This window comes from Pelophylax lessonae (assembly GCF_965119305.1).
Source record: "Pelophylax lessonae genome assembly, chromosome: 3".
Classification (NCBI taxonomy): Eukaryota; Metazoa; Chordata; class Amphibia; order Anura; family Ranidae; genus Pelophylax; species Pelophylax lessonae.
The window spans coordinates 35,918,443-35,939,729 of NC_138770.1; the positions used below are offsets into that span (position 1 = coordinate 35,918,443).

Genomic DNA, 21,287 nt, shown 5'->3' on the forward strand with positions numbered 1-21,287 from the left:
GGGGAATTTCATATAAAAAATGTTAAAAATATTGTTATTTTTTCAAAATGAACGCTCTTTTTTTGTTTATAGCGCAAAAAGTAAAAATCGCACAGGTGATCAAATACCACCAAAAGAAAGCTCTGTTTGTGGAGAAAAAAGGACGTAAATTTTGTTTGGGTACAGCGTCGCACCACCGCGCAATTGTCCGTTAAATTCGCACAGCGCCGAATCGCAAAAAGTGGCCCAGACGTAAGACAGCAAAATCCTCTAGTGGTAAAGTGGTTAAAGTGCTGTATGATGATAATAATAAAACTAAAAAATCCTGTATAATAATACAGTCCAGCCTTTCTCAGCCAGGGTTCCTCCAAAGGTTCCTAGGGGCTCCTTGTCACTTCCTTGGGCTGTATATGGAAGTGTCACCTACCAGCCGTTTCTGGATACTGAAGTCTGTCATCATTGCACCGACACACAATTACATTATTTCATTTAATATGTTTTTATTATAATTTTAATTTTAACAAGAGTAAAAATGAATAAAATAGTTGAGGAAGAAATCCAATTGGTCAGGATGATCACTTGTCTAAAATGTGGAGACAGAATAGTTTTTACAATGTGGTACAAAATTGTAACTGTTATTACAATACACAACATGTTCCATTATTATAACTAAGTATTGTAGAAAAGATCACACCATAGAAAATTGGGGAAAGTAGAAAATAAACCCGGATATGAAGGTGACATTTGTGTACGAGGAACACTTTAACAATTCCCTCCATTTTGTTCTCCAGGGCCTCTGCTTTCAGAAAAGATATGTTTGGGGGTTTTATCTAATATTCAGACCCAAAATCTGCATTTTACCATGTGTGCAATGCAAAAATAATGCAAACACAGCTCTGGCAGTGAAAGGGTTAATGTGAGATAGATGGGATCACTCTACTGTGGTCACATTAGAGCTCCCCCTAGCTGCAGCCTGGTAATAACATTGCTAGGAGGACTATTCATTTATCTGCTACATACTTCCCATCTTTATATAAACGTCTCCTGACATTTAGGGGTCTATTCATAAATAATTTGCACAGCAATTCATCTGGTGAAAGTTCATGTACATTCCTTCTGTGTAATTAGGACGGGGAAATAATATTATTGGGATATTTGCAAAGCCAATTGAGGTATTTTTGGTCTTGTATTAATAATTTGGTTTAATATTGTAGTTTTATTGTATTGCTGTCCTTCAATCTCTACTGTACTCATAAATGTATGAATATGATCTCAGGTATTTGTATGAAGCCCCCCCCCCCCGACATTGTAAACTAAGGGGGTCTATGCAAACAATACGTTGGGTGAGTGCGACAAGCATGCGTCCAGCCATGACAAACTCTGGCCGTATTTCAATAAACACAGCAATTCCTATGATCATCAGCTTCAACTAGTGGCCATAATGATGTATTAATTCAATAACACCTCAAACAGGAAAAATAGTTCAATACCACATTGTGGACACTAGATGGACCCAATGATCAAAGGAAATCATTGTATGCAATACAATAAGATCAACATTTGTCATGGCTGTATGAATGCTTGGCATTCATTTTTTCAAAAATAAACCTCTAAATCTCTACTCTAAACAGCTTACACCACAAAATGTACTCAGTCAATGAAAGGTAATGGCTCCATTTTTTTTTCTACTGATATCAATGGCCAACATGGTACAACACTTCATCCAGGTCTTTGTTGATCTCTGATCTCCTTAAGTGTTTCTTACAGGATGAAGATCAGCCATGGACTATATCTGAGGTGTATATCAGGGTGTGCTTCTTCCCCACAAGAGCTTTGATGTCCAGCAACATTCATATAGAAGACATTTCCCGCACTCAAGGCACTAATACACCTCGAGGGTTGTGTGGCATCCCTGATGTACAGGAAGACAGGACTTCAGTGAGGAACGTTTCCCTCACTCAGGACAGGAAAGTGGCTTCTCCCCCGTGTGAGATGTCTGATGTCTGGAAAGATTGGACTTCACTGAAAAACATTTCCCACACTCAGGACAGGAATACGGCTTCTCCCCTGTGTGAGATCTCTGATGTCTGAAAAGACTGGACTTATCCGAAAAGCATTTTCCACACTCAGTACAGGAATACGGATTCTCACCTGTGTGAGCTCTCTGATGTCTGTAAAAATGAGACTTCTGTGAAAAACATTTCCCGCAGTCAGGACAGGAATAGGGCTTCTCCCCCGTGTGACATCTCTGATGTGCATAAAGATGGGGCTTCTGTGAAAAACATTTCCCGCACTCGGTACAGGAAAACATCTTCTCCCCCGTATGAGACTTCTGATGTTTGTAAAGATTGGCCTTCTGTGAAAAACATTTTCTGCACTCAGGACAGGAATACGGCTTCTCCCCTGTATGAGATCTTTTATGCACATTCAGTTTGGAGTTAGAATGGAAACCCTTCCCGCATTCAGTACAGGAAAACTTCTTATCTGTTGGAAGGACAAACAGAGTGTATTACAGGGGTCAGGAGTATGTAATGTACAACATAGAGTATATAGTGCAGGGCTCAGGAGTATGTAATGTAAAACATAGAGTATACAGTGCAGGGGTCAGGAGTATGTAATGTACAACATAGAGTATATAGTGCAGGGGTCAGGAATATGTAATGTACAACATAGAGTATACAGTGTAGGGGTCAGGAGTATGTCATGTACAATATAGAGTATATAATGCAGGGGTCAGGAGTATGTAATGTACATTATAGAGTATATAGTCTAGGGGTCAGGAGTATGTAATGTACAATATAGAGTATATAATGCAGGGGTCAGGAGTATGTAATGTACAATATAGAGTACATAGTGCAGGGGTCAGGAGATTATAATATACAATATAGAGTATATAGTGAAGGAGTCAGGAGTATGTAATGTGCAAAATAGAGTATATAGTACAGGGGTCAGGAGTATGTAATGTACAACAGAGTATATAGTGCAGGGGTCAGGGGTATGTAATATACAACATAGAGTATACAGTGCAAGGGTCAGGAGTATATAATGTACAACATAGAGTATATAGTGCAGGGGTCAGGAGTATGTAATGTAAAATATAGAGTATATAGTGCAGGGGTCGGGAGTATGTAATGTACAACAGAGTATATAGTGCAGGGGTCAGGGGTATGTAATATACAACATAGAGTATATCCACTTAAGTTCCGTAAGGTTTTACCCCATTCATGATAAGTGCATTTATTGCTATTCAGCTCTCTGCTACTTTCCTCGCCAATTGCGAGGTCATGCAACACTGTACGCAAATTTAATTTTAATATTTTTTTTCATACAAATAGAGCTTTATTTTGGTGGTAATTGATCACCTCTGGGTTTTTTAATTTTTGCAATATAAATGAAACAACATCTGTGATGTCCAGCAACATTCATATAGAGGACATTTCCCGCACTCAAGGCACTAATACACCTCGAGGGTTGTGTGGGATCCCTGATGTACAGGAAGACAGGACTTCAGTGAAGAACGTTCCCCTCACTCAGGACAGGAAAGTGGCTTCTCCCCCGTGTGAGATGTCCGATGTCTGGAAAGATTGGACTTCACTGAAAAACATTTTCCACACTCAGGACAGGAATACGGCTTCTCCCCTGTGTGAGATCTCTGATGTCTGAAAAGACTGGACTTATCCGAAAAGCATTTTCCACACTTAGTACAGGAATACGGATTCTCACCTGTGTGAGCTCTCTGATGTCTGTAAAAAAGAGACTTCTGTGAAAAACATTTCCCGCAGTCAGGACAGGAATAGGGCTTCTCCCCCGTGTGACATCTCTGATGTGCATAAAGATGGGGCTTCTGTGAAAAACATTTCCTGCACTCGGTACAGGAATACATCTTCTCCCCCGTATGAGACTTCTGATGTTTGTAAAGATTGGCCTTCTGTGAAAAACATTTTCTGCACTCAGGACAGGAATACGGCTTCTCCCCTGTATGAGATCTTTTATGCACATTCAGCTTGGAGTTAGAATGGAAACACTTCCCGCACTCAGTACAGGAAAACTTCTTATCTGTTGGAAGGACAAACAGAGTGTATTACAGGGGTCAGGAGTATGTAATGTACAACATAGAGTATATAGTGTAGGGGTCAGGAGTATGTAATGTACAATATAGTGTATATAGTGCAGGGATCAGGAGATTATAATGTACAATATAGAGTATACAGTGCAGGGGTCAGGAGTATGTAATGTACAACATACAGTATATAGTGCAGGGCTCAGGAGTATGTAATGTACAACATAGAGTATACAGTGCAGGGGTCAGGAGTATGTAATGTACAACATACAGTATATAGTGCAGGGGTCAGGAATATGTAATGTACAACATAGAGTATACAGTGTAGGGGTCAGGAGTATGTAATGTACAATATAGAGTATATAATGCAGGGGTCAGGAGTATGTAATGTACAATATAGAGTATATAGTCTAGGGGTCAGGAGTATGTAATGTACAACATAGAGTATACAGTGTAGGGGTCAGGAGTATGTAATGTACAATATAGAGTATATAATGCAGGGGTCAGGAGTATGTAATGTACAATATAGAGTATATAGTCTAGGGGTCAGGAGTATGTAATGTACAATATAGAGTATATAATGCAGGGGTCAGGAGTATGTAATGTACAATAGAGTATATAGTGCAGGGGTCAGGAGATTATAATATACAATATAGAGTATATAGTGAAGGAGTCAGGAGTATGTAATGTGCAAAATAGAGTATATAGTACAAGGGTCAGGAGTATGTAATGTACAACAGAGTATATAGTGCAGGGGTCAGGGGTATGTAATATACAACATAGAGTATACAGTGCAAGGGTCAGGATTATATACTGTACAACATAGATTATATATAGTGCAGGGGTCAGGAGTATGTAATGTAAAATATAGAGCAGGAGTCAGGAGTATGTAATGTACAACATAGAGTATATCCACTTGAGTTCCGTAAGGTTTTACCCCCTTCATGATAAGTGCATTTATTGCTATTCAGCTCTCTGCTATTTTCCTCGTCAATTGCGAGGTCATGCAACACTGTACGCTAATTTAATTTTAATCATTTTTTTCATACAAATAGAGCTTTATTTTGGTGGTATTTGATCACCTCTGGGTTTTTTAATTTTTGCAATATAAATGAAACAAAATACAAACAAGTGGCCACTGCCCACACCTACAATTGGTCTATGCAGCAAGGAGACCTGGAAGGACGACACATGTCAAACAAATACAAAGAGATTTCCAAGCTCAAACTTACTGTAACGGATCTTTGTACCCCAGCTGGGCACATCCGCTGAATCTGTGTCTCCTGTCCTCCAAACGCACCCACAGCCTGCAGAGAAGTCATATCCAGCCCTTAACCCCTCAATCACGAGACAATCCACACAGGTGTTGAGGGTTAAACATGCAGAGCTTAAACTGTTTATTACATTCCAAGACAACAGTTTTACATACAGTTAGGGAAACTCCCCTTAGCCTTTCCACAGAAGGGGGGGAAGGGAACCAACCAATGAGAACTGAACATTTGTACATTTGAAACAAGCAGTCTTAATACACACCCCCTGCGGAGAGATGTCTCCAACTCAGACCATTGTCTGCCATGAATCCACACACTTAGACACAGAAACAGGAGAGGGGGGGGGGAATGGGTTGTAACATTACATTACATTAACTCAATGCCATGAGTCAGTTGTTCAGAGGATGAATAAAGGGAAAATAAAATGCAATGTCCCAAACTCATAAGAAAATGACACAAAGGGGTTTACAATCCAGGGACAGGGTGATCCGTCACCCATAGTGACGGCTAGTACCGTCACATCTCTTCCCCCCCAAAGGTAGACTAATCCAGGTACTAGACCTCCAACTGGTCTGTGCCTGAATTAGTCGGGTAACAAATCCCAAAAAGAGTCAATGTCTGTTTGCCTGGATAATTCGTCGGCGTTGCTTCCCAGGCCAGTAGTGGATGGTAAAGTCAAAAGGCTGCAGCGCCAAACTCCAGTATCTTCTGGCCCATAGTCTGTCGGTAGGAGGCTTGCGCACAGTCCCCTCCAAAACACACAGTGACAGTGGGTTCTGTCACACTTACCAACCAGCCAGCGACCAACTGAATTGTCCTGTCCAACAAAATGCATTAAGAACAGGTGTAAAGTCTGCGCACATTTGCAAACAAACGCATAAGCTACAGTCCCCGTTAAGGCACCCTGTTTTCTGTAGTCCCTAACTCTGACTTCAGTGAGTCTCTACAATGAGAGCACATGCACTTTAATGAATAGTGTAACAACAAACAAACACAGGGGCGCACCGGCCTAGTGCATTATCATTTGGATGGTTTATTTAAAATTAAAAAGATTAAAAATACTCACAAACGAGTTCTAATTAAAAGCATTCCACATAAGGAACGCAGTCCTCAGTACAGGGATCCGAGGGTGGATTGTCCCTTGAATTCTTGAAGGCTAACGCGTTTCGAGGCTTAGCCTCTTCCTCAGAGCATAAAAATGCATGTCTAAGCCTTTGCTTAACTTGTTGCCGCCCGCGCTATAGCCGAAAGACGGCTACAGCGCGGGCTCTAATTTCCGGGAGGCCGTCTTTATACGGCCTCCCGGAAATTAGAGCCACACAGAGACTGCGCGTGAGGAAGAGCAGAGTCGATCAGTGGTAAGCTGACACAGAAAAATGTAATCAGGGCACTGATCACCAGTGCCCTGATTACAAAGGAGGTAAATAAAATACAATAAGTGCCCACCATCAGTGCCCACAATCAGTGCCCATAGTGCTGCCAGTCAGTGCCCATCAGTGCCTGCTCATCTAGGCACTGATGGGCAATGACTAGCACTATGGGCACTGAGTGTGGGCACTGATGGTGCTGCCCATCAGTGCCGCCCATCAGTGCCACCCGTCAGTGTCCAGCAGTGCCGCCTCTCAGTGCTCATCAGTGCCGCCTATCAGTGCCCATCAGTGCTGCCTCATCAGTGCACATCAGTGAAGGAAAAAAATGTATTTATTTTCAAAATTTACTCGCAGAAAATAAGAAAAACTTTTTTTTTTTTCAAAATTTTCTGTCTTTTTTCTTTTTTTTGTAAGAAATAAAAATCCCAGAGGTGATTAAATACCACCAAAAGAAAGCTCTATTTGTGTGGAAAAAAATGATAAAAATTTCATATGGGTATAGTGTAGCATGACTGCGCAATTGTCATTCAAAGCGTGAGAGCGCTGAAAGCTGAAAATTGTCCTGGGCAGGAAGGGGGTGAAAGTACCCGGTAGGCAAGTGGTTAAATACTATACAATGACATTTGAAACCAGACACAGATAGGGCCTCACCCCTATCTGTGTCTGGTTTCAAATGTCATTGTATAGTATTTAAGCAAGGGCTTAGACATGCATTTTTAGGCTCTGAGGAAGAGGCTAAGCCTCGAAACGCGTTAGCCTTCAAGAAATCAAGGGACAATCCACCCTCTGATCCCTGTACTGAGGAGTGCGTTCCTTATGTGATATGCTTTTAACAAGAACTGGTTTGTGAGTATTTTTAATCTTTAATTTTAAATAAACCATCCAAATGATAATGCACTAGGCCGGTGAGCCCCTGTGTTTGTTTGTTACAGTGTTTCCAGACTTCCCTGGTCATGTAAGGGGCAGCAAGGCCATAGAATTCTCCCTGGGTTGTCGTGTACACAGCTCCAGAAAATAGTTGAAAGACCCTAATAAGGTGGACTAAAGTCTACACCACTCTGAGCGCAGGCAACGGGTGCTTTGCACCAAAAAACTTTATGTAATTTTAATGAATAGGCAGAGGGAAGGTGGACCTGGAAAGAGCCCACCCCTCCTTAAAAGGTACAGGGGCACACTGAACATCCAGCACATAGCACTAAGGCAGCAAAGATGTCAGTGCGTTGGCTGGCCAATATCATCAAAATACAAACAGGTTGCCCCTGCCCCCGCCTATAACTGGTCTATGCAGCAAGGAGCACTGGAAGGGAAGTTTGAGCTTGGAAATCTACTGTATCTAATAAAATGTATTTTGTTACATGTCTTTGGTAAAAAAGAAATAAAATAAATCAGTGTATATTATTTAGACTATAGAAAAGTTATAGAGTCCACAAACTATGGGATATATATCTGACAATCCATCAATCCCGATGTACTGACGGCCGATCTTATTTCTTTAGGCCCAAATATGCCAGGACAGTACAAATACCACCAAATGACCCCTTTTTAGAAAGAGGCCAAGGTATTTAGGAAGGGGCCTAGCAAGTTTTTTGAAGTTGTAATTTTTTTTTTTTTTTTACAATTTTTTGGAAATCTTAACCACTTGCCGACCGCTCACTCGAGCTCTACTGCGGCAAAGTGGTTAGTTCCCGTCCAGCGACGTAGACCTACGTCGCTGTACTCCTCCCCTTGTGGGCTCGCTCCCGCTGTTTTCAGTCACAGCGGGAGTCGGGCAAGGGGAGGAGCACCGGCGATCGCTGCTGCTCTTCCCCGATCGTCGGGGAATCGAGTTTGGAGATCCGCCCGCTTGTGTAAACAAAGCGGGCGGATCTCCTAAGTGACAGACAGTGACAGATTGCAGGGTTCAGCATAGCTAAACCTTCGATCTGTCCCTGTATCACTCAGTCACCTCCCCCCACAAGTCAGTAAGCACCAGGCATACATTAACCCCTCCCTCTCCAATAAAATTAAACCCTTCCCTGCCAGTGTCATTTTTACAGTAACAGTGCATATTTATAGCACTGATTACTGTAGTAATGTCACTGGTAACCCCAAAAGTGTAAAAAAGGTCAGTCAAGGGTCCGATCTGTCCGCCGCAATGTCGCAGTCCCGCAAAAAAAAAAAAAAAAATCGCAGATCGCCACCATTACTCGTTAAAAAAAAACACCAAAAATTACAGAAATCTTTCCCTTAGTTAGTAAACGCAATAACTTTTGCGCAAACCAATCAAAATACGCTTATTGTGATTTTTTTACCAAACATATGTAGCAGAAAACAAATTGGCCAAAAATTTTAAAAAATTTTGATTTTTTTGGGGGGGAATTTCATATAAAAAAATGTGAAAAATATTGTTATTTTTCAAAATTTACGCTCTTTTTTTGTTTATAGCGCAAAAAGTAAAAATCGCACAGGTGATCAAATACCACCAAAAGAAAGCTCTGTTTGTGGGAAAAAAAGGACGTAAATTTCGTTCGGGTACGGCGCCGCACGACCGCGCAATTGTCAGTTAAAGTCACACAGTGCCGAATCGCAAAAAGTGGCCTGGACGTAAGACAGCAAAATCCTCCGGTGGTAAAGTGGTTAATATCAATTTTTTTTTCACAATTTTTTTTACATGCCATCACCAGTGCAGCACAGCATCATGATAGGACTGGTGTGGTGGTAGCAAGTTAAAAAAAACTAAAAAAAAAGCTTAAAACATGTTTTATTCAATATTTAAATTTTTTTACTTTTTTTTTTTTTTTTACTATTTTTTAATACTTTAATCAGTAGTTAAATGTTACTATAGTACTGTATTCAGGGTTTTTTTTTAACTTTGATTGCTGGTAAAATGAAGATCATTGTACCAGCAATGCTTTGAACTGTCATGAATGGATTAAGTTCATGACAGCTCTGAATACTAGTGATCTGTGATTGGCTACAGCTAATCACATGGTACAGGGTGTTGTGATTGGCCCAGGTACCATGAGATAGCTGTAGGCCAATCACAGCTTACTAGTAAAGGAAGCAAAGCTGCTATGAATTTTATTCACAACACCTTTGTTGACATTGTGATCATAAAGCGATCACATAATCACAGGGCCCTGAGTAATGGAATCTGTGTTCTGCTGTATCCACCGCGAGAGGGGTGGGGGGAGAGATGCGCTGTGCACCCCACTGTTCTGTACAGGTAACCCGCCCGCAGTAATTGTACTGTGGGTGCTCGGCAAGTGGCTATAGTGTAGGGGTCAGGAGTATGTAATGTACAACATAGAGAATATAGTGCAGGGGTCAGGAGTATGTAATATACAACATAGAGTATATAGTGCAGGGGTCAGGAGTATGTAATATACAACATAGAGTATATAGTGCAGGAGTCAGGAGTATGTAATGTACAACATAGAGTATATAGTGCAGGGGTCAGGAGTATGTAATGTACAATATAAATTATATAGTGTAAGGGTCAGGACTCATAATATTGGTATTTAGTAATCAGTGGAAGCTTAAATGTTTACATGAGACAAGTTGCAGAGGTCTCCCATCTCCTGAGACTGCACTCAGTGACTTGGGTCTGAGACTATATAGACATATCCCTCCACATGCCTGACGAAGAGGTCCTGTGCGGCTCCGAAACGTTGCACTATATTTTTCTGATGTGATCTTACCTTGAATAAAGGTTTTTGGACTGCTTTTGCAAGATCATTGGTGTGCTGGCGAATATGTATCTACTTGTAACTAATCCAGTTGCCAACTGGTGATCACTTCAGCACCCAGTACACACGAGCCTACAAACCAGGAAGGTGTGCGATAGGAATATAAACTATACTCATATACCTCCACCCCGCACAGCCAGCAAATAACATAGTAAGTAACCCTGGGAGAATTGTTCTGTCAGAGATCTTACTAGACCCAGGCATGGAGCAGAAGACCCAAGGCACATACCCCAGGTGCCTAGGTGGAGCAACACCTATGGTGAAAGTCGCCATTTCCAGCTGAACCCCATAATCTACACAAATACAGGAATACAAGTTGGGGAACACAGCTCAGGAAAGTGACCAGGGGACTACAGGCTGATATCACCCATCCTCAACACATTGGGGTTGATCTCCATACAGCCTGGGTAAACTTTGGAATTAATCTCCACTTGTGTTTTAGTAGGCTGATATCATCCATTCCTTGCCCTACTCTGCAAACCATCAGTGAGCACTATGGGTGGAGGAATATATTTATTGTTAATGACCCACCTGTACTGATCTCTGTAGGAGTGTCTTCCTCTATAAATTTCCCCGTTGTTCCATCCTCCTCCATAGACTGCTGATCATCCCTCACATACGTCTCTTCTTCTTTCACCTTAACTTTTATATCTATCAGATCTTCACCCTAAATCAAAAAAATGAGAGTGAATAGCATCTGTAAAATATAAAGTCACATAAAGATCCTCACATCTTCAGGTCTATGTTCTAGATGCTCCGTCCCACCAACCTTGTAACAGTTTGGGATGGTGTGATCGTCCTGTGTGGAATCCTGGGAATACAGAGGACGGGGACATCTCTCTGGTGGGTTCCTGGTATTATGTGGCTCCATCATATCCTTGTGTCCTTCTGAAAACTCCTCCATCACTCCATACTCCTCATCCTCCACTTTATACTCTTCTTTAACAACAATATTATAATCCCTGAGGATTTCACTCTGAATATATATTAAAACATTCATTGTAACAAACATACTGTGTATAAAACATAACAATCAGTGATTGTTCCTCATCTACCTGATGATGGTGAGGGATGGTGTGACCTTCCTGTGTGGAATCCTGGGAATACAGAGGATGGGGACATCTCTCTGGTGGGTTCCTGGTATTAGGTGGCTCCATCATATCCTTGTGTCCTTCTGAAAACTCCTCCATCAATGCATACTCCTCATCCTCCTCTTTATACTCTTCTTTAACAACAATATTTTTATCCTCAAGGTTTCCACTCTGAATATATGATAAATCAATGTTTGTAACAAACATGCTGTGTATAAAACATAACAATCAGTGATTGTTCTTCATCTCCCTGATGATGGTGAGGGATGGTGTGACCTACCTGTGTAGAATCCCAGGAATACAGAGGATGAGGACATCTCTCTGGTGGGTTTCTGTAGCTGGATGACTCCACCATGTTGTCCCGGTACAGATCTTTGTGTTCCTTTAGAAACTCTGATTCCTCCATCACCCCATCCATATCCTCCCTTTTAATCTTCTCCTCTATTTTAACCTCAACTTTAGAATTTCTCAGGTTTCCACTCTGAATATATAATAAAAATTAATAAAGGAGTGAAAAAATTGCACTACCACCTCAATTGCAAAGAAAACACTCACCCTGCGCTCTACTGTAGACAGAGATAAAAAGGGAGATATAAATACACAAATACAACCTATACGGTGTCAGCAGCTGTTACAATCAAAAACAGAGAATTCCTAACAAAGGTGTAATAGATAATCCAAATATTTAGAAAAAAATCCACCACACTACAGCGCTTATGAATGGATATGCTTATGACAAGGTATATAAAAGGAATGATAACAGGCAACTATTACAGTTTTTCAAACAAGCCGGTTTTCATGGATAACAGTCCAAATATCAAGGGAAGGGTGTGAAGGATTTCTTATACACCAAGACTCCACCAATCACCGGTGCTCCCCCCTCTCTTCTGGAACTCACCAGATCAATGGTCAAAATAACTCCTTCAAAGTGAGATAGGATCACCATATGGACATCTCCAGCACCCGAAAACTCGGAACTCCATATAAACCTTATTTGCCTTCATATGTCACTCCATTCATGATGACATGCAAATGAAGAGTAGAGGTCACATAGTGTAATTCCGCAAATTTATTATATAAAAGCAAACACACATAAAGCCCCACTCCCCTCAGGATGTCTACTTACTGTAATTCATCTGAATGAAGGCATTCAATAATGCATAAAGGGAACACCCACCTGGGGCGTGGTTTGCCAGCAAGATGACTGGCCGCATGTGATCAAGCTCTGCAGGCCTCCACTCGAGCTCCATGCGGTGCATCTTGATACCCACCTTGATCCGGACCTCCATGCGAGTATTGCGGCAGCTTGCGATAGATACCGGGCAATATGAGTAAGGAGACAAGTAAGGAACGTCCTGCTACAGCAACAGAACGTTTGAAGGGGTTTGTGCGGACCGAGAAACAGGAAGTAGGTCGGAGCCCACCAAACACACGGAGTGGAGGAAGCAGCAGCAATACACAGAGCAATATGCCGGTGGAGAAACCAGCAAAACTCTCACTTGAACAGGTACATTCTCAATTTATGGCTGCTATAACTGCAAGTAATACTATGTTGACTGGTAAAATGGAGGAAATTAGAATGGATATTGGTTTATACACCATGATCTGCAGGCTGTGAGGGAGCGGATGGTAGAGGCTGAAAAAAGGATATCCTCATTAGAGGATAATTATACTCCAGTGCCAAATCATATATTAGCAGCTGAAAAGCAAGTAACATACCTTAATCAAAAAGTTGATGACTTAGAAAACCGATTAAGACACAATAATATCAGATTTGTGGGCTTACCGGAGAGGGCTGAGGGGAAGAATCCTGGAGATTTTGTGAAGACATGGATTAAAACCCTATTTCCTGATACTACTTACTCCACAGCATTTGCAGTAGAAAGAGCCCATAGAATTCCTGCAAAACCACCAGCCCCTGGAGCCCCTGCAAGACCTTTACTTGCAGGATTTTTGAATTGTAAAGATCGGATCTTATACTACGGAAAGCAAGACAAAAGGGCACCATTCAATATGAAAACACACAAGTGTTTTTTTTCCCTAATTTTTCAATAGATCTACTAAAATTGAGAGCTACCTTTTTTGAAGTTAAAAAAAAATTAAGAGAACGACACATTAACTACTCCATGGCATACCCTGCGAGGATGTGGTGGAGTAAGATGGGAAAATATATTTCTTCAATACTCCGGAGAGTGTACAAGAATGGCTTTGTTCGAAAGGAACTATGAAGTGAACGGAAAGAAGAATCTTGCCATTTTCCTTTGTTTTTCCTTGTAATGAAAACTTTTTATTTTTTCCTGGCGAAGGATACAAGAAAAGAGAAAAAAAAAAAAAAGAAGCATGTGGATGATGGAATGACGAGGCGGGGGAGTGAAGGGACTGGGAGTCAAGGAACTATGGGGGATTTTTTTTGTTTATATATATTTTTTTTTTTGTGCGTTTTTTTTTTGTGTGCGTTTTTTTTTTTCTTCTTTTTTTTTCGGGGCTCCTCTTCCCCTCCCTCCCTCCCTCCTCCCACCACTGGTAATTCTTTGAGCCATTTTTTTTTTTTTTTTTGATGGCTTAGCAAAATTGCTTTTCTATTTTTCTAAATTTTTTTGAGAGTAAGGTGGGAGCTTGAGTGGAGGCCGCAGCTATATTGTCCTTGCATGCAAATGATTGTATGCTCGGGCAATGTCCGATTGTTTTTTTTTTTTTTGGAGTAAGACCTATTGGTCAAAATTTTGCTATATGTGCATGATGATTTTTCTTTTTAAAAAAAATTTTTTTTTTTTTTTTGGTAATTTTGTTTGTGATTTTTTTTTCTCTTTTTCTTTTTCATATTTTTTCTTGTTACTTTTGAAGATCGCTGTGTCCTGGTGTGCCCAACTGACCTCAATAATTATATTGGTATAAAATATAAGGAGTACATTGCTATGGGGTATTATTATGATAAATGTCATAGATAGACGGTTAGATATATGGGATCCCTTTTGGGAAGTGAACCTACAGCTATATATAGAAAAAAACCTCTAAGATGACTACAAAATGTGGGTTCCTATCATGGAATGTTAGGGGTCTAGGGACCCCCCAGAAGAGATCCCAGGTAATTACTAGGGATGCACCGAAATGAAATTCTTGGCCGAAGCCGAATAATAATGAAATGCTTGGCCGAAGGCCGAATACCGAACGCGGTGTTTCGCATTTTTTCCATTTATTTTGCCAATTTTTAGGGGGCACGCTGATGGGCACATTTTATGTTAGGGGGCACGCTGATGGGCAAAACAAAACATTTAAATTAGCGTTGCTCTTAACATAAAATATGCCCATTAGCGTGCCCCTTAAAATAAAATATGCCCATCAGAGTGCCCCTTAACATAAAATATGCTCATCAGAGTGCCCTTTAACATAAAATATGCTCATCAGCATGTCCCTTAGCATAAAGTAAGGGGCACGCTGATGGCCACATTTTATGTCAAGGGAGCACTCTGTTGGGCACATTTTTTTTCTTTTTTTTTATGGGGCACTTTATAGGGCACTCTAATGTAATGAGCATGGCAAGTGGCAACAAGATATGGCAGTCTGCACACTAATGCTTGTGCAGCTGCCAGCTACCGTATTCTCCCCCAAATGTGCTCAGCTCCACATCACATACCTGAACTGCAGCCAGAGCCTAAAGCCGCGAACAGGGGGGCGGGGCGTGGACCTAGTGTGAAGGAGCCGCAGTCAGGAGCAGGGGGCGGGACGCGCGCGTGACGTCACACCCCCTACTCGCGGCCGGACAGGACACCGGCGGCGTGTGAGAAGGGAGCCGCGAGCCGCAATGAGGAAGGTGAGCGGTCAGGGCGGAAGCTGACATTGTTCGGCTCAAAATTATTCGGCCTTTTGACTTATTCGGCCGAACGCCGAAAGTGCTATTTTCGGCCGAATAATGTTCGGCCGCCGAATATTCGGTGCATCCCTAGTAATTACAAATATATTACAAACTAAAGCACAAATTATATGCCTGCAAGAGACACATATGATCCCAGATACAACAAACCAATTGTGCAAACCCTGGATCCAATGGTCAATACATTCAAGCTATTCAACATATGCAAGGGGGGTTTCATTGCTTGTCCATAGGTCGGTACCATGGAAGTGCTTTCAAAAAAAGGTAGATCCTGAAGGGCAATATGTATTTGTACGAGCTCAAGTGTATGATATACCATTTGTTATTTTAGGTATATATAATCCACCACCTGCTACATTAAGTGTAATTAAAGAGGCTATGCTATTTGCAAGTTTATACCCAGAGGCATTAGTGCTATGCCTGGGAGACTTTAATCTTCTGTGGGACCCGCTGGTGGACAGGCATGGACCCCCCCCTAAAAAGAACTCGAAAACCACTTATGTTTCGTGAGTTAGGTGAGGAATTTGGATGGAGAGATTTGTGGCGAATGCTTAATCCCCAGACCAGGGCTTATTCCTGGGCCATCCCAGGAAGGGGATGTCTGTTCAGAATAGATCTGGCGCTGGGAAACGATAAAATTATTTCTAGGGTTGTCTCTGTTGAACATTTGATTAGAGCAGTGTCTGATCACTCACCACTCTTGGTAAATATAGCAATAGGAATTGAGGGAATGAAGCAAAACTGGAAATTTCAGGCATATTGGTTATCACAGATTGGAATGCACAATTGTATACCTGAACAATGGCAGATATTTTTAGAAATACATGGATCCCAAAGAGATTTGATCTTTTGGGATACCTTGAAAGCATATCTACGGGGGGCACTTAGATCAACAATATCATATATTAAAAGAGCCACCAGGCAGGAAACGGAAGATCTAGAAGAGCAATGTAGAGATACAGAAGCTGCGTTTTTGAAAACACCAACTGAAATAAATAGGGAAAAATGGGAAAGGACAGTAAGAAAATATACTACACATATAGCAGCAATAGCTAAATACAAACAATTTGAATATCAACAGAAGTACTTTGAACAAGGGAATACTTCAAGTCGTCTTTTAGCACATATGGCTAAGCAACAAAGTACAAGTTTAGTTATAACTAATATACAACGCCCTGACGGGGAATGCGTAAGGGATGTGGCTGGTATCATGTCATGCTTTCACTGATATGTATGCCACCTCTCTTACGTATAATGCAGATGAAATTTGAACTTATCTGAGTGAAATACACTTTCCAGCCTTAACGAGCGAGCAGGTTAAATCATTAGAGGAAAATCCAAGCGAGGAAGAAGTAAGAAGAGAAATAACAAGTCTAGCAATAGGAAAGGCTTCAGGACCAGACGGACTTCCGTTAGAAGTATATAGTAAATACGTGGATATTCTTGCCCCAGTGCTAGTTCAAGTATTTGATGCAGCTTTCAGGGTAAAAAGACTTCCTGAATCCATGTATTTAGCTACAGTAGTACTAATTCCAAAACCAGATAAAAATTTAACAGATTGTGCTTCATACCGACCCATATCATTATTAAATACAGACTACAAAATTCTTGCAAAAATTTTGGCCCATAGATTAAACAATGTAATACTTAATATTATACATCCAGATCAAACTGGATTTATGCCAGGAAAATCCACATCTATAAATCTTCGAAGAACACAACTTATAGCTCAGCTTAGAGATCAACTACCAGACTCAAGTGTCTTGGCCTCTCTTGATACAGCAAAGGCTTTTGATTCTATTGAATGGCCCTTTTTGCAGGCAGTGCTTAGGGCATTTGGATTTGGGGAGAAATTCTGTACTTGGGTGGAAATAATGTATCTAAATCCAACTTCTCAGCTGTTGGTAAATGGCTTTTTAACCAAGGCCATACAATTATATAGAGGCACCCAGCAGGGATGCCCTCTATCACCACTCTTATTTTCAGTAGCTATTGAATCTTTGGCACTTCGACTTCGGCAAACCCCTTCTGTACGGAGCATTACATTGGCAGAAAGGATAGATATAGTTGGATTATATGCTGATGATCTTGTTTTGTATTTAAATGATGCACATGGATCATTGGAAGGAGCTATGCATATAATAGAACTATTTGGTTCTTATTCAGGCCTTAAAATTAATTGGCAAAAATCCTCCCTTATGCCATTGCAACCACAACTACTCACACTAAGCAAGGATTCAAGTTTATTAAAAGGTAGTGTCCTCTTTCAAATATCTGGGAATAAATATTACAAGATTACCACAAGCAGCTTTACAGGCTAACCTTAATCCTCTCATGACAACAAATAAAACTAAATTAGCTACTTGGGCTAAATTACCACTTTCAGTTGCAGGGAGAATAAATTTAATCAAGATGGTCCTATTACCGAAATGTTTATACATTTTTTCACATATGTCGGTTATAGTCCCTAAAACTATTTTTAAAAAAATAGATGCCCTATTTACCACATTTATTTGGGGAAAGGGTAGAAATAGAATAAGGTTAACCACACTTCAGAGAGCTAAAACAGAAGCAGGTATGGCACTTCCTAATATATACAGATACTATCTCGCTGGACAACTTAAACATCTCACAGGATGGATAGTACCAGTAACACTACAGATGGTAGAATCACACCTGGCTCATGTTTTACAAATCGATAATTTACTTATAGCCCTAGAAGCACCTATGAATAAATTAAAATATAAGCAAATACCAATGTTAACATTAGCTCGTACAATATGGAGAGAGGCAAAACGTATAGAGGGAAACACACAAATAAACATGAATCTCCCACTATGGCGAAACCCAATGTTTAATCAACTGAAACAATTGGTAGAGTATCAGTTCTGGGAACAAAAAGGGATATCTGTCCTTGCAGATGTATATGACATAACACATATGTACTCTTTTTCAGATATACAAATGAAATATGATATACCACATACCTCATTATATAGATACCTACAGTTGCGACATGCGTTACAAGCGCAATTTGGAGTTTTGGGACCTGGGATCTCTAGATATCCAATGATTGGTATCCTTAGGTCCCAGGGCCCTAAAGGATTAATCTCTAAAATATATGCAAATTTAGCCAGGGTTAATTCAGGAATGAATCCCTTGTTAATAAGAACAAAATGGCAGGAAATAATTCCCAATTTAACTGACGAAGATTGGAAAGAAGCCTGTTCATCCCATTTATATGTATCGCCAGCAGCAAACAATAGGTTAATACAATTATATATGCTACATCAATCATATTTCTCTCCAAGTAGACTTTATGCAATACAAAGCATTGCATCTCCTAAATGTTTGAGATGCAGTGCTAAGCGGGCAGACTTTATACATATTATGTGGTTTTGTCCAGTGATATCAAGATTCTGGCAGGAAATAATTCAAATATTATCATATTATCCTCTGTCCTGAATATGCCTGTACCTTTGACCCCAGAAACCTGTTTGCTGGGTATATTAGATGAAATAACATGGTCTAGATATCACAAGATAATGCTTAGAGAACTGCTGTCTATGGCAAGGAAAACAATCACAGTTAAGTGGATTCAAGTGAAGCCCCCTGCTGTTAAGAACTGGATAAGAGCGGTAAATCAGATTTTACCATTTGAAAAAGTATTGTATATGCATAGAGGATGCCCAACGAAATATAATAAAATTTGGGATAATTGGTGTCAATCAACATTAACCAATGGTTGAATATAAGGAGATAACCAAGAGGATATAGAGGGATGCACATAGTATGATGAGGAAATAAATCTATGATTGCGATGGAGCAAGGGGTTGGGGCACACCAGGACAACGGCGATCAATGAAACTAAATGGATATACCTTCGCATAAAGAGATTATGAATACTATAGAAACATAGAATGTGTCGGCAGATAAGAACCATTTGGCCCATCTAGTCTGCCCAATATATCTGAATCCTATGAATAGTCCCTGGCCCTATCTTATATGAAGGATAGCCTTATGCCTATCCCATGCATGCTTAAACTCCTTCACTGTATTTGCAGCTACCACTTCTGCAGGAAGGTTATTCCATGCATCCACTACTCTCTCAGTAAAGTAATACTTCCTCATATTACTTTTAAACCTTTGCCCCTCTAGTTTAAAACGGTGTCCTCTTGTGGTAGTTTTTCTTCTTTTAAATATGCTCTCCTCCTTTACTGAGTTGATTCCCTTTATGTAATTAAAAGTTTCTATCATATCCCCTCTGTCTCTTCTTTCTTCCAAGCTATACATGTTAAGGTCCTTTAACCTTTCCTGGTAAGTTTTTTCCTGCAATCTATGTACTAGTTTAGTAGCTCTTCTCTGAACTCTCTCTAGAGTATCTATATCCTTCTGGAGATAATGCCTCCAGTACTGCGCACAATACTCCAAGTGAGGTCTCACCAGTGTTCTGTACAGCGGCATAAGCACTTCTCTCTTTCTACTGCTTATACCTCTCCCTATACATCCAAGCATTCTGCTGGCATTTCGTACTGCTCTATTACATTGTCCTCCCACCTTTAAGTCTTCTGAAATAATTACTCCTAAATCCCTTTCCTCAGATACTGAGGTCAGGACTGTGTCAAATATTCTATATTCTGCCCTTGGGTTTTTACGCCCCAGGTGCATTATCTTGCACTTATCCACATTAAATTTCAGTTGCAGAGTTCTGACCATTCTTCTAGTTTTCCTAAATCCTTTTCCATTTGGCGTTTCCCTCCAGGAACATCAACCCTGTTACATATCTTTGTGTCATCAGCAAAAAGACAAACCTTACCATCGAGGCCTTTTGCAATATCACTTATGAAGATATTAAACAAAATTGGTCCCAGTACAGATCCCTGAGGTACCCCACTGGTAACATGACCTTGTTCTGAATGTTCTCCATTGACTACAACCCTCTGTTGTCTGTCACTCAGCCACTGCCTAATCCATTTAACAACATGGGAGTCCATGCTCAATGACTGTAGTTTATTGATAAGTCTTCTATGTGGGACAATGTCAAAAGCCTTACTAAAATCTAGATATGCAATGTCTACTGCACCTCCACCGTCTATTATTTTAGTCACCCAGTCAAAAAAATCTATAAGATTTGTTTGACATGATCTCCCTGAAGTAAACCCATGTTGTTTTTCATCTTGCAATCCATGGGATTTAAGATGTTCCACAATTCTATCCTTTAATAGGGTTTCCATTAATTTGCCTACTATTGATGTCAGACTCACTGGTCTATAGTTGCTCGATTCCTCCCTACTACCTTTCTTGTGAATGGGCACGACATTTGCCAATTTCCAATCTTCCGGGACGACTCCTGTTACTAATGATTGGTTAAATAAATCTGTTAATGGTTTTGCCAGCTCACCACTAAGCTCTTTTAATAATTTTGGGTGTATCTCATCAGGACCCTGTGACTTATTTGTCTTCACTTTAGACAGCAATCTTAGAACGTCTTCCTCTGTAAAGACACATGCATTAAACGATTCCTTAGTCATCCTTTCAAGAGGAGGTCCTTTTCCTTCTTTTTCTTCTGTAAAAACTGAACAGAAGTATTCATTAAGGCAGTCGGCTAGCCCTTTATTCTCTTCTACATACCTTCCGTCCTTTGTTTTTAATTTAGTTATTCCTTGTTTTAATTTCCTTTTTTCATTTATATATCTGAAGAATGTCTTATCCCCCTTTTTCATAGACTGAGCTAGTTTTTCTTCTGCCTGCGCTTTAGAAGTTCTTATAACTGGATAATTATTTGGATATTGTATATTTTTTTTATTTTATATTGTTTTGTCCCTATGTTGAAAGGACGTTTGGAATGTTCATTTTTATGCACATATTGAAATAAAAAGAATTAAAAAAAAAAAAAATAATGCATAAACGCTTGGTG

The 21,287-nt window shown here is 40.3% G+C and overlaps 4 protein-coding genes across 4 annotated transcripts in view; 2 read left to right on the plus strand and 2 right to left on the minus strand.

Moving 5' to 3' along the window:
* The window catches only part of LOC309549972 (uncharacterized protein), a gene marked incomplete at its 5' end in the record, with an annotated part of 51,406 nt that extends 40,725 nt beyond the window's left edge, over window positions 1-10,681 (minus strand). Inside the window, 3 exons of the mRNA XM_082250448.1 lie at window positions 1,937-2,477; window positions 3,510-4,035; window positions 10,600-10,681. Coding sequence (XP_082106574.1) covers window positions 1,937-2,477; window positions 3,510-4,035; window positions 10,600-10,681 — 1,149 coding nt within the window. The remainder of the gene's footprint in view (window positions 1-1,936; window positions 2,478-3,509; window positions 4,036-10,599) is intronic.
* The window catches only part of LOC309550686 (uncharacterized protein), an 801,473-nt gene that overhangs the window by 555,895 nt on the left and 224,291 nt on the right, over window positions 1-21,287 (plus strand). The window lies entirely within an intron of this gene.
* The window catches only part of LOC309550702 (uncharacterized protein), a 975,511-nt gene that overhangs the window by 386,947 nt on the left and 567,277 nt on the right, over window positions 1-21,287 (minus strand). The window contains exons 5-6 of the mRNA XM_082251036.1: window positions 11,464-11,670; window positions 10,946-11,075 (exon numbers count right to left, since the gene is read on the minus strand). Coding sequence (XP_082107162.1) covers window positions 10,946-11,075; window positions 11,464-11,670 — 337 coding nt within the window. The remainder of the gene's footprint in view (window positions 1-10,945; window positions 11,076-11,463; window positions 11,671-21,287) is intronic.
* The window catches only part of LOC309550720 (uncharacterized protein), a 590,048-nt gene that overhangs the window by 141,670 nt on the left and 427,091 nt on the right, over window positions 1-21,287 (plus strand). The window lies entirely within an intron of this gene.